This window comes from Coregonus lavaretus (assembly GCF_964263955.1).
Source record: "Coregonus lavaretus genome assembly, chromosome: 13".
In the NCBI taxonomy this organism is placed as follows: domain Eukaryota; kingdom Metazoa; phylum Chordata; class Actinopteri; order Salmoniformes; family Salmonidae; genus Coregonus; species Coregonus lavaretus.
The window spans coordinates 9477304-9491124 of record NC_140000.1 but is presented as its reverse complement, the minus strand read 5'-3'; the positions used below and the strand labels follow the sequence as shown (position 1 = coordinate 9491124).

The 13821-nt window shown below is 40.4% G+C and overlaps 1 protein-coding gene across 1 annotated transcript; it reads right to left on the bottom strand.

The window, feature by feature from the left end:
- Positions 1 to 56: 56 nt before the first annotated feature.
- Positions 57 to 12007, bottom strand: LOC311139347 (uncharacterized protein). Its single transcript, XM_084174220.1, has 4 exons — positions 11919 to 12007; positions 9117 to 10758; positions 9015 to 9025; positions 57 to 1803 (listed from the first exon to the last, which is right to left on the bottom strand). Exons 2-4 carry the CDS (start codon positions 10754 to 10756, stop codon positions 143 to 145), a joined length of 3312 nt encoding a protein of 1103 aa, XP_084030346.1. The 5' UTR covers positions 10757 to 10758; positions 11919 to 12007; the 3' UTR covers positions 57 to 142.
- Positions 12008 to 13821: the final 1814 nt, after the last annotated feature.

Sequence of the window (13821 nt, the reverse complement as noted above, 5' to 3'; positions counted from 1 at the left end):
GGACATAAGAAAAGCATTCTTCATTCTAAAATCTGATCAACTAATAAGTACTAAAACAAAAATTCTCTATCGCAGGAAGAAATATCAACACATTGAATAAGGCATATTGCTGTGATTCCCTGTGACTGAGTTCCCTGTTCACTCAGTCAGACTTGATGGTAGAGATGATAAGTGGAGCTGAGTTATCACCATGAGTATTCGTGCCTGTTGAGAATAATGGGTAGAGTCTGTCAGTGAAGGTGTAGCCAGTGAAAGAGTAGATATGAGACCTGGCCTCCACATCATAAAAGGAGACCTCACCCTCCTCATAATCCACAAACACCCCCACCTTCTGGGGCTTCTCTCTCAGGGAGAGGTTCACCCAAGGCCCAGCGTAAGCCTTGTATTCATTTATATTCCACTGCCCCACAGTCCAGTATCCATCTACAGGACTCGGTGATACATCACAATCCTTCCTGTTGATGGACTCACTAGCCACTCCTAAAATCCACCTAGACTTCCCCTTCACCTGCACCTCATAGTAGAAACTCCCAGAGGAGAAACCGTCCTTTCCTAAAAGACGGGGATTAGAACTAAACCTCTCTGGGTTAGCAGGGAGATTTAGCTTTATGTCGCCATATCTCACTTGTTTCCTGTCTTCAGACAGGATGAGATGAGGACATGCTGTATCAGGGTCCAGAGTCACATCCACTGCACACTGCTGCATCCTCTTCAGCTTGACTTTAGGAAACTTCTCCATCTCTTTATTGAGTGTCTCCTGCAGCTGAGACACAGTTCTCCTCACAGTCCCCACACCCAGACCGCTGTGAACACTGATATCAGACCAGGTCTTGGTTTGAGGAAGGGTGCAGATAGATGGGGAGCTCTGGAGGAGGAGTAGGAGGTGGTCTTCAATAAATGAGAGCTGCTCTATCTCAGTGCTTCTAGTCTTTAGCTCAGTGATTTCCTGCTCCAGCTCTTCAATTAACCTTTCAGCCCGCTTCTCTGCTGCATTCTGCTTCTTCTCAACCACCTCAATGAGCTCAGACTGGCTTCTCACAATACAGCGCGCTAGAGCAGTGAAGATCTGCACACTGTCTACTATCTCTTTTTCTGCATCTCTCTTGCTGAGCTCTACTGCCTGTTCAATCTCCTTAACCTTCTGCAGTCTCTCCTGGATCATCTTCTGAACTTTACCCTTAGTCTTCCCCATCCGAGCCTTCCTCTCTCCATACTCTTCCTCTATGGAGACAGTCTTGTGAGTCTTGTGGTCTGCCTCAGTGCAGAACTGACACACACATGTCTGGTCTCTCCTACAGAACAGCTCCAGGGGTCTCTCATGCTTCTTACACACCCTGTCTTCCAGGTTCTCCACAGGGTTGATCAGCTTGTGTTTCTTGAAAGAAGCCACTCTATGATGAGGCTCCAGGTGAGTCTCACAGTAAGAGGCCAGACACACCAGGCAGGACTTCAGGGCCTTGTGCTCCCCCTCAGTGCAGACGTCACATGGTACTTCTCCAGGTTTGGCAAGGGTTGTTGTCTGGACTTGTCCTGGGGTGATGGGTGTGGCTTCAACTGGAGCCAACTTCTTGAGCTGAGCAGCCATTTCAGAAATGAAAGTGTTGACACAAAGCTCAGGTCTTCTGTCAAATTTCTCCTTACACATTGGACACTGGCACAGGTCAGTGCTGTCCCAGTATCCTCTGATACAGGCCTTGCAGTAGTTGTGTCCACATGGGATGGAGACTGGCTCCGTGAACACATCCAGACAGATAGAACACTGGAACTGCTCTTCAGACAGGAGAATACTGGAGGAAGCCATTGCTGTAAACAGACCAAAGAAAATAATATATATGATTGAAATATATTGTTTTATCATTCTATTGTTTTCTTTCTCTGTTATTTATTTATTAAACACAAATGTATTCTGAGTGTTAATATGGGTTCATGATATAAAACAATTTCTATACACTGTTTATCACCTCACATCTTGCCTAAAACATCAGACTGTTACCATGGTTATCCTATGGCTATTCAGTCTGAATGAAGTCGCCCTAAAAAGATGCAAGAGTCTCTACAATCCAGAATGTTAAATAAGCAGAATGTTGAATAAAATTATACTTAAAACATACTTTAACAGTTGTCCATGCTGTTGGTGCTTTTGATGGTAGGGGATGGAGATAAAATGTCCACAGGAAAGTATTGTTAACCCAACTTTTTGGGGAGCCGGTCTGTATACAGTATGGCTCAATCGGTTTGTATTTCCAGTATGCATTTTCAATCTCCTGATGCATTGCAATTGATGCACAATATGTTAACAATAGCTGAACGTTGTCGACCGAAGCTGTTTCCTCGCAATCAGCTGGAAGTGCTTGCCTGTTACTGCAAATTAAAAGTCGGCTATGTTCAGTCTGTGGTTCGGTTACGCTCAGCCATTGTTCACATATTGCGCAAGTGTTTACGTTGTGTGCGAATTGCATCAGTATTGAAACTACAAACCCCTGACAGAACCATACCGACCAACGTACTGAAAGTCGGGCTAGTAACACTTCCCTGTGGATATTGTGTCTCCAGATTACCTCTGGCATAAGGACACAATCAGTGGACAACAGGTAAAGTAAGTCCAAATGAAATGTATTCAACATTCTGAGTTGTAATGGGACTATTTTGAAATGTTGAGCCAACATGTTAGAGATGAGAGTCTGCATTCACACAAGCAGCCCAGTTCTGATATGTTTTTTCACAATTTGGTCTTTTGACCTATCACATCAGATCTTTTCACATCAGATCTTTTTCAGAGCTGATCTGATTGGTCAAAAGATTAATTAGTGAAAAAATATCAGAATTGGGCTGCCTGTGTGAACACAGCCTGTCTTCCACTCTGATTCTAAAAGGGACTAGGTCTACTTCACATCAAGCTTTTAGAAAGAAAAGTTACAATATAATTATCTTTCCTTCTCTCTCTCTGTTACTCTCTACTCACCTCAATGTGTGTTGACTGTTTGTTCTCTTCTTACGATCAGGAAAATGTTCCAGTGACTGGAGACTACAGAAGTTGTAGCTGTGTGGATAGATTCTATAATGTGTAATAGATCAATCCTATTTATAGATTCTATAATGTGTAATAGATCAATCCTATTTAACATTCAAGTTTCCAGTTTAGTTTCACTTTAGCAAAGTGAAGTTCTTAAGCCCCTCCCTACCTACTGTTTACTGACTGCAGGGCAGAAACTCTGCTCTTAAAGGAATAGAGTCCATATTTAACGGCTTAGATCTCCCATTCTGTTCAGTCCATCGTCTCCATAACACTGTGAGCTGTTAATGTACTGGTCTTACTGTGTAAATATATACTATTGAAATGATCTATTCGATACGTTAGTTCATAACTTTATTGGACGTTATGGGACCTTGAATGGAATATAATCCAAAGCACATGGAGTGTTCTCTTTAATGGGTCTTTATCAGTAACACATACACTGAGTGTACAAAACATTAACACCTTCCTAATATTGAGTTGCACCCCCTTTTGCCCTCAGAACAGCCTCAATTCGTTGGGGCATGGACTTTACAAGGTGTCAAAAGCGTTCCACAGGGATGCTGGCCCATGTTGACTCCAATGCTTCCCACAGATGTCCTTTGGGTGGTGGACCATTCTTGATACCCACAGGAACCTGTTGAGCATGAAAAACAGACTAGCCTATAGCCTATGTTCTGTTCAGTTTGAGAAGGAGAGCGGGAAGTTGAGAAGGAGGACCGGAGGTCAACTTTGGTAGTTTGTTACTGCTATAATAGATTTAATTAAAAACAATATGTTTCTTTCCCATGACTTCTTTCCCATGATGTAGGCCTATTTATTTTAGTTATTGACCTCACAATAAGCCAGATTCAAGTAACTTACATTGTGGTGCTGAAACTTGAAGCAGCAGCTGCGGCACAATCAATCGGAAATGGACAGCTGATTGTGCTGAATGCAGGCAAATTCGAGAAGGCATAATTAATTTCAACAATCTTCATTTTAATTAGTTTTAATACTAACAACAAGAGGGCCAGTGGTGGAAAAAGTACCCAATTGTCATACTTGAGTAAAAGTAAAGATACCTTAATAGAAAATGACTCAAGTAAAAGTAAAAGTCACTCAGCAAAATACTACTTGAGTAAAAGTCTAAAAGTATTTGGTTTTAAATATACTTAAGCATCAAAAGTAAATATAATTGCTAAAATGTACTTATATTATTTGTAAAAATATTATTGTTTTTTATTTATTTACGGATAGCCAGGGGCACACTCCAACAGAAATGTTCTCTTGATAATTGCGCAAATTGGACCATTTTCCTGTTATGCCAAGCATTCAAAATGTAACAAGTACTTTAGGGTGTCAGGGAAAATGTATGGAGTTAAAAGTACATTATTTTCTTTAGGAATGTAGTGAAGTAAAAGTAAAAGTAGTCAAAAATACAAATAGTAAAGTACAGTACAGATACCCCCAAAAACTACTTAAGTAGTACTTGAAAGTATTTTTTACTTAAGTAGTTTACACAACTGAAGAGGGCTTTGCGTTGGATCCTATTTTTTCCTATTTAAGAAATAAGAGGTAGGCTTACCTGTTTGACAAACGAAAGTAGGCTATAGTCTGCTTTATCCATAGATTTGTCGGTCAATTCCTCTGTCACAATCAATTGATTAAGCTATTCACTTTCTGTACAATAGAATATGTTTAAACCCAGACAGCTTTTAGGGAAACACTTGTGACCTTCTTTCGTTGGGTTAAGCTACAGAAGAAGATTAGCCAGCAGTTAGCTTCCATTTTTCTTCATCGGTAGGCCCAATCTGTCTGGGGTGGAAAGGTAGGCCTAACTTTTGAAAGTACCATGCTCAGATTCCTAATGATGTCTCAGATTTAATTATTAGCAGTTTCGTTGAAAACAAAACACATTTATTTGGCATTGGAGAAATATTATAAGATGAACCTATAGGCCTATATTTCTTAGCCTGTAATTTTGTTAATTTGTGTGGTATAAAAAATTATTCTGCTAATATGTAAAATTAGGTAGAATTGCATGAATTGTTTATAAAAGGCAATTTTTCTGTCGGATCTGCAAATACAATGATAGATTCATGCAATGCTTTTACCATAAAGGAGATCTTTCCACCGCTAGTCTTGTCCACGGTGGTCTGCAGACCTACAGTTGAAGTCGGAAGTTTACATACACTTAGGTTGGAGTCATTAAAACTCGTTTTTCAACCACTCCACAAATGTATTGTTAACAAACTATAGCTTTGGCAAGTCGGTTAGGACATCTACTTTGTGCATGACACAAGTAATCTTTCCAACAATTGTTTACAGACAGATTATTTCACTTATAATTCACTGTATCACAATTCCAGTGGGTCAGAAGTTTTCATACACTAAGTTGACTGTGCCTTTAAACAGCTTGGAAAATTCCAGAAAATGATGTCATGGCTTTAGAAGCTTCTGATAGGCTAATTGACATCATTTGAGTCAATTGGAGGTATACTTGTGGATGTATTTCAAGGCCTACCTTCAAACTCAGTGCCTCTTTGTTTGACATCATGGGAAAATCAAAAGAAATCAGCCAAGACCTCAGATTTCTTTTTTTGTCTGGTTCATCCTTGGGAGCAATTTACAAAAGCCTGAAGGCACCATGTTCATCTGTACAAACAATAGTACACAAGTATCAACACCATGGGACCACGCAGCCATCATACCACTCAGGAAGGAGACGCGTTCTGTCTCCTAGAGATGAACGTACTTTGGTGCGAAAAGTGCAAATCAATCCCAGAACAACAGCAAAGGACCTTGTGAAGATGCTGGAGGAAACAGGTACAAAAGTATCTATATCCACAGTAAAACGAGTCCTATATATCGACATAACCTGAAAGGCCGCTCAGCAAGGAAGAAGTCACTGCTCCAAAACCGCCATTAAAAAGCCAGACTACAGTTTGCAACTGCACATGGGGACAAAGATCGTACTTTTTGGAGAAATGTCCTCTGGTCTGATGAAACAAAAATAGAACTGTTTGGCCATAATGACCATCGATATGTTTGGAGGAAAAAGGGAGCACTTGCAAGCCGAAGAACACCAGCCAAACCGTGAAGAACGGGGGTGGCAACATCATGCTGTGGGGGTGCTTTGCTGCAGGAGGGACTGGTGCACTTCACAAAATAGATGGCATCATGAGGAAGGAAAATTATGAGGATATATTGAAGCAACATCTCAAGACATCAGTCAGGAAGTTAAAGCTTGGTCGCAAATGGGTCTTCCAAATGGACAATGACCCCAAGCATACTTCCAAAGTTGTGGCAAAATGGCTTAAGGACAACAAAGTCAAGGTATTGGAGTGGCCATCACAAAGCCCTGACCTCAATCCTATAGAACATTTGTGGGCAGAACTGAAAAAGCGTGTGCGAGCAAGGAGGCCTACAAACCTGACTCAGTTACACCAGCTCTGTCAGGAGGAATGGGCCAAAATTCACCCAACTTATTGTGGGAAGCTTGTGGAAGGCTACCTGAAACGTTTGACCCAAGTTAAACAATTTAAAGGCAATGCTACCAAATACTAATTGAGTGTATGTAAACTTCTGACCCATTGGGAATGTGATGAAAGAAATAAAAGCTGAAATAAATCATTCTCTCTACTATTATTCAGACATTTCATATTCTTAAAATAAAGTGGTGATCCTAACTGACCTAAGACAGGGAATTTTTACTACGATTAAATGTCAGAAATTGTGAAACACTGAGTTTAAATCTATTTGGCTAAGGTGTATGTAAACTTCCGACTTCAACTGTATAACATTCTGTCCTGCAGCCCAGTTGCCATGTAATGCTCACAGGACGAAGAATAGTTTCTAAAACTGCATACCTAATGCTCTGGTCAGTCCAAGAAGTGAGGGTAAACAGTAGACATGTTCTCTGCTATACACTTTGTTTTCATTATTATTTAGTGTATAGAGGAGGGGTCACTTGTTTTTTTTCAAGGGTTCAGGGAGGGTTTGGGGGGGATAAAGTAATCTGAGTTATTGTTGAGTTGTAAATTGTAATTGCTTATGCATCGCCATTGCTAGCAACTAGCCAAACTAAATATTTTCTATGCCTCATGCATTGCAGTTATGTTTATGCTTGAGGTGGAAGAATATTAATGTCCTTTGATTATTGGAGTCATTCTATATAGTGTTTTGCGGCAGCTTATTGCGGCAGTTCATAACATTCAGGTTTCCATTAGATTCACTTCAGCAAAGTCACATTACTATGCCCCTCCCTGCTCAGTACTGTTTACTGAGAGAGAGAGAGAGAGAGAGAGAGAGAGAGAGAGAGAGAGAGAGATGCATGGCAATACTGCATCAGCCAGAATTCTGCAAATAATATCCTCTGTGTATAACGTAAAACACCAAATAATGCATGCAGAGCAGAATTACGCCAATACCCGCTAATTATCAAAATCCAGAAAAGAGATGTTAAATTCAACCACCTAAAAGGAAGCGATTCCCAAACCTTCCATAACAAAGCCATCACATACTGAGAGATTAACCTGGAGAAGAGTCCCCTAAGCAAGCTGGTCCTGGGGCTCTGTTCACAAACACAAATAGACCCTACAGAGCCCCAGGACAGCAACATAATTCGACCCAACCAAATCATGAGAAAACTTAAAAATAATTACTTGACAGATTGGAAAGAATTAACAAAAAAAACGGAACAAACTAGAATGTTATTTGGCCCTAAACAAAGAGTACACAGTGACAGAATACCTGACCACTGTGACTGACCCAGAATTAAGGAAAGCTTTGACTATGTACAGACTCAGTGAGCATAGCCTTGCTATTGAGAAAGGCTGCAGTAGGCAGACCTGGCCCTCAAGAGAAGACAGGCTATGTGCACACTGCACACAAAATGAGGTGGAAACTGAGCTGCACTTCCTAACCTCCTGCCAAATGTATGACCATATTAGAGACACATACTTCCCTCAGATTACACAGACCCACAAAGAATTTGAAAACATATCCAATTTTGATAAACTCCCATATCTATTGAGTGAAATACCACAGTGTGCAATCAAGGCAGCAAGATATGTGACCTGTTGCCTCAAGAAAAGGGCAACCAGTGAAGAAGAAACACCATTGTAAATACAACCCATATTTATGTTTATTTATTTTCCCTTTTGTACTTTAACTATTTGCACATCGTTATAACACAGTATATAGACATAATATGACATTTGAAATGTCTTTATTCTTTTGGAACTTTTGTGAGTGTAATGTTTACTGTTCATTTTTTATTGTTTATTTCACTTTTGTTTATTATCTATTTCACTTGCTTTGGCAATGTAAACATAGGTTTCTCATGCTAATAAAGCCCTTAAATTTAATTTAATTGGAGAGAGAGAAAGAGAAAGAGAGAGAGAGAGAGAGAGAGAGAGAGAGAGAGAGAGAGAGAGAGAGAGAGAGAGAGAGAGAGAGAGAGAGAGAGAGCGAGAGAGAGAGATAGAGAGAGAGAGAGAGAGAGAGAGAGAGAGAGAGAGAGAGAGAGACAGAGAGAGAGAGAGAGAGAGAGAGAGAGAGAGAGAGAGAGAGAGAGAGAGAGAGAGAGTGTGTGTGGCATGGTGTTATAAGTCATGAGACCGTATAAAACACAGTTGTATTTTTTTCATGTTGAAAATGTTCTCAGAACACTTTTAGCATGGTCTGTTCATTATGTTAGGTGATAACTACAGGGGTTTATGGGACCTTGAGTGGAATGTCATCCAAAGTATTGTTCTCTGTTAGCTAGGTGACAAGTTATTGTCAGCATCACATTTAACTAGCTTTCTGCCTCTCTGTGCTGTGTGTTTGACATTTGATGCCCTATTCAAACAGTGAGATGAGGAATAAGGGGCATGTATGCATAGTTTGTAAATCAGAGGGAAAAATGGCACATGTACTCAAAGATACAACTTTTACATTTTCATTGTAATATACAGTGTTATGATATCAGAGAAGATTTCATCATAATACAATGTAATAAACTGATAACATATACAAACATATTCTCTAATGAATGCACACATATAAACACAGTCATATTGTGCATATTCTTTGTGTCTGTGTGACTGAATTCCCTGTTCACTAAACTCAGTCTGACTTGATGGGAGAGATGATAAGAGGAGTTGTGTTGGAAGGTTGATAGCCTGTAGAGAAGAATGGGTAGAGTCTCTCGGTGAAGGTGCAGCCAGTGTACGAGTAGATATGAGACCTGGCCTCCACATTGTAAAAGGAGACCTGGCCCTCCTCATAATCCACAAACACCCCCACCTTCTGGGGCTTCACTCTCAGGGAGAGGGGGACATCAGGACCAGTGCAAACCTCATACTCATCCCCATTCTTCAGCCTCAAAGCCCAGTATCCATTTGCAAGACTCAGTAGATTCACCCCCTTCCTGTTGATGGACTCTCTAGCCATTCCTAAACCCCACGAAGTCCTCCCTTTCACCTGAACTTCATAGTAGAATCTCCCTGAGGAGAACCCATCCTTTCCTAAAACACGGGTATAATAATCAAACCTCTTTGGGTTGGGAGGGAGATTCTGATTTTTGTCTCCATATCTCACTTGTTTCCTGTCCTTAGACAGGATAAGTTTGGTATACGCTGTATCAGGGTCCAGATTCACATCCACTGTACACTGCTGTATCCTCTTCAGATCAGCAACACACACATTTTCAATCTCTTTACCGAGTGTCTCCTCCAGCTGAGACATAACTCTTCTCAGAGTCCCCACACCCACACTGCTATGAACACAGATCTCAGACCAGTTCTTGGTGTGTGGAAGGGTGGTACAGAGAGATGGGGAGCTCTGAAGGAGGAGGAGGTGGTCCTCAATATCTGACAGCTGCTCCAGCTCAGTGCTTCCTCTCTTTAGCTCAGTGATTTCCTGCTCCAGCTCTTCAATGAGCCCTTCAGCCCGCTTCTCTGCTGCTTTCTGCTTCTCCTCAACCACCTCAATGAGCTCAGCCTGGCTTCTCTCAATGGAGCGCACTAGAGCAGTAAAGATCTGCACGCTGTCTGCTATCTCTCTCTTTGCATCTATCTTGCTGAGCTCTACTGCCTGTTTGATCTCCTTAACCTTCAGCAGTTTTTCCTCGATCATCTTCTGAACTTTACCCTTAGTCTTCCTCATCTGAGTCTTCCTCTCTTCATACTCTTCCTCTATGGGGACAGTCTTGTGAGACTTGTGGTCTGTCTCAGTGCAGAACTGACACACACACATCTGATCACTCTTACAGAACAGCTCCATGGGTCTTTCATGCTTCTTACACACCCGGTCTTCCAGGTTCTCCACAGGGTTGATCAGCTTGTGTTTCTTGAAAGACGCCAGTATCTGATGAGGCTCCAGGTGAGTCTCACAATAAGAGGCCAGACACACCAGGCAGGACTTCAGGGCCATGAGCTTAGTATCAGTGCAGACATCACATGGCACTTCTCCAGATTTGACGAGGGTTGTGGTTTGGGTTTGTCTTGGGGTGATGGGTGTGGCTTCAACTGGAGCCAACTTCTTGAGCTGAGCAGCCATTTCAGAAATGAAAGTGTTGACACGAAGCTCAGGTCTTCTGTCAAATTTATCCTTACACATTGGACACTGGCACAGGTCAGTGCTGTCCCAGTATCCTCTGATACAGGCCTTGCAGTAGTTGTGTCCACATGGGATGGAGACTGGCTCCGTGAACACATCCAGACAGATAGAGCACTGGAACTGCTCTTCAGACAGGAGAATACTGGAGGAAGCCATTGCTGTAAACAGACCAAAGAAAATAATATATATGATTGAAATATATTGTTTTATCATTCTATTGTTTTCTTTCTCTGTTATTTATTTATTAAACACAAATGTATTCTGAGTGTTAATATGGGTTCATGATATAAAACAATTTCTATACACTGTTTATCACCTCACATCTTGCCTAAAACATCAGACTGTTACCATGGTTATCCTATGGCTATTCAGTCTGAATGAAGTCGCCCTAAAAAGATGCAAGAGTCTCTACAATCCAGAATGTTAAATAAGCAGAATGTTGAATAAAATTATACTTAAAACATACTTTAACAGTTGTCCATGCTGTTGGTGCTTTTGATGGTAGGGGATGGAGATAAAATGTCCACAGGAAAGTATTGTTAACCCAACTTTTTGGGGAGCCGGTCTGTATACAGTATGGCTCAATCGGTTTGTATTTCCAGTATGCATTTTCAATCTCCTGATGCATTGCAATTGATGCACAATATGTTAACAATAGCTGAACGTTGTCGACCGAAGCTGTTTCCTCGCAATCAGCTGGAAGTGCTTGCATGTTACTGCAAATTAAAAGTCGGCCCTGTTCAGTCTGTGGTTCGGTTACGCTCAGCCATTGTTCACATATTGCGCAAGTGTTTACGTTGTGTGCGAATTGGATCAGTATTGAAACTACAAACCCCTGACAGAACCATACCGACCAACGTACTGAAAGTCGGGCTAGTAACACTTCCCTGTGGATATTGTGTCTCCAGATTACCTCTGGCATAAGGACACAATCAGTGGACAACAGGTAAAGTAAGTCCAAATGAAATGTATTCAACATTCTGAGTTGTAATGGGACTATTTTGAAATGTTGAGCCAACATGTTAGAGATGAGAGTCTGCATTCACACAAGCAGCCCAGTTCTGATATGTTTTTTTCACAATTTGGTCTTTTGACCTATCACATCAGATCTTTTCACATCAGATCTTTTTCAGAGCTGATCTGATTGGTCAAAAGATTAATTAGTGAAAAAATATCAGAATTGGGCTGCCTGTGTGAACACAGCCTGTCTTCCACTCTGATTCTAAAAGGGACTAGGTCTACTTCACATCAAGCTTTTAGAAAGAAAAGTTACAATATAATTATCTTTCCTTCTCTCTCTCTGTTACTCTCTACTCACCTCAATGTGTGTTGACTGTTTGTTCTCTTCTTACGATCAGGAAAATGTTCCAGTGACTGGAGACTACAGAAGTTGTAGCTGTGTGGATAGATTCTATAATGTGTAATAGATCAATCCTATTTAACATTCAAGTTTCCAGTTTAGTTTCACTTTAGCAAAGTGAAGTTCTTAAGCCCCTCCCTACCTACTGTTTACTGACTGCAGGGCAGAAACTCTGCTCTTAAAGGAATAGAGTCCATATTTAACGGCTTAGATCTCCCATTCTGTTCAGTCCATCGTCTCCATAACACTGTGAGCTGTTAATGTACTGGTCTTACTGTGTAAATATATACTTTTGAAATGATCTATTCGATACGTTAGTTCATAACTTTATTGGATGTTATGGGACCTTGAATGGAATATAATCCAAAGCACATGGAGTGTTCTCTTTAATGGGTCTTTATCAGTAACACATACACTGAGTGTACAAAACATTAACACCTTCCTAATATTGAGTTGCACCCCCTTTTGCCCTCAGAACAGCCTCAATTCATTGGGGCATGGACTCTACAAGGTGTCAAAAGCGTTCCACAGGGATGCTGGCCCATGTTGACTCCAATGCTTCCCACAGATGTCCTTTGGGTGGTGGACCATTCTTGATACCCACAGGAACCTGTTGAGCATGAAAAACAGACTAGCCTATAGCCTATGTTCTGTTCAGTTTGAGAAGGAGAGCGGGAAGTTGAGAAGGAGGACCGGAGGTCAACTTTGGTAGTTTGTTACTGCTATAATAGATTTAATTAAAAACAATATGTTTCTTTCCCATGACTTCTTTCCCATGATGTAGGCCTATTTATTTTAGTTATTGACCTCACAATAAGCCAGATTCAAGTAACTTACATTGTGGTGCTGAAACTTGAAGCAGCAGCTGCGGCACAATCAATCGGAAATGGACAGCTGATTGTGCTGAATGCAGGCAAATTCGAGAAGGCATAATTAATTTCAACAATCTTCATTTTAATTAGTTTTAATACTAACAACAAGAGGGCCAGTGGTGGAAAAAGTACCCAATTGTCATACTTGAGTAAAAGTAAAGATACCTTAATAGAAAATGACTCGAGTAAAAGTAAAAGTCACTCAGCAAAATACTACTTGAGTAAAAGTCTAAAAGTATTTGGTTTTAAATATACTTAAGCATCAAAAGTAAATATAATTGCTAAAATGTACTTAAGTAATATTATTGTTTTTTATTTATTTACGGATAGCCAGGGGCACACTCCAACAGAAATGTTCTCTTGATAATTGCGCAAATTGGACCATTTTCCTGTTATGCTAAGCATTCAAAATGTAACAAGTACTTTAGGGTGTCAGGGAAAATGTATGGAGTTAAAAGTACATTATTTTCTTTAGGAATGTAGTGAAGTAAAAGTAAAAGTAGTCAAAAATATAAATAGTAAAGTACAGTACAGATACCCCCAAAAACTACTTAAGTAGTACTTGAAAGTATTTTTTACTTAAGTAGTTTACACAACTGAAGAGGGCTTTGCGTTGGATCCTATTTTTTCCTATTTAAGAAATAAGAGGTAGGCTTACCTGTTTGACAAACGAAAGTAGGCTATAGTCTGCTTTATCCATAGATTTGTCGGTCAATTCCTCTGTCACAATCAATTGATTAAGCTATTCACTTTCTGTACAATAGAATATGTTTAAACCCAGACAGCTTTTAGGGAAACACTTGTGACCTTCTCTCGTTGGGTTAAGCTACAGAAGAAGACTAGCCAGCAGTTAGCTTCCATTTTTCTTCATCGGTAGGCCCAATCTGTCTGGGGTGGAAAGGTAGGCCTAACTTTTGAAAGTACCATGCTCAGATTCCTAATGATGTCTCAGATTTAATTATTAGCAGTTTCGTTGAAAACAAAACACA

Bases quoted from the DNA above. Each gene is read 5' to 3' on its own strand.
- LOC311139347 (XM_084174220.1), bottom strand. From the start codon at position 10,756: ATGGCTTCCTCCAGTATTCTCCTGTCTGAAGAGCAGTTCCAGTGCTCT.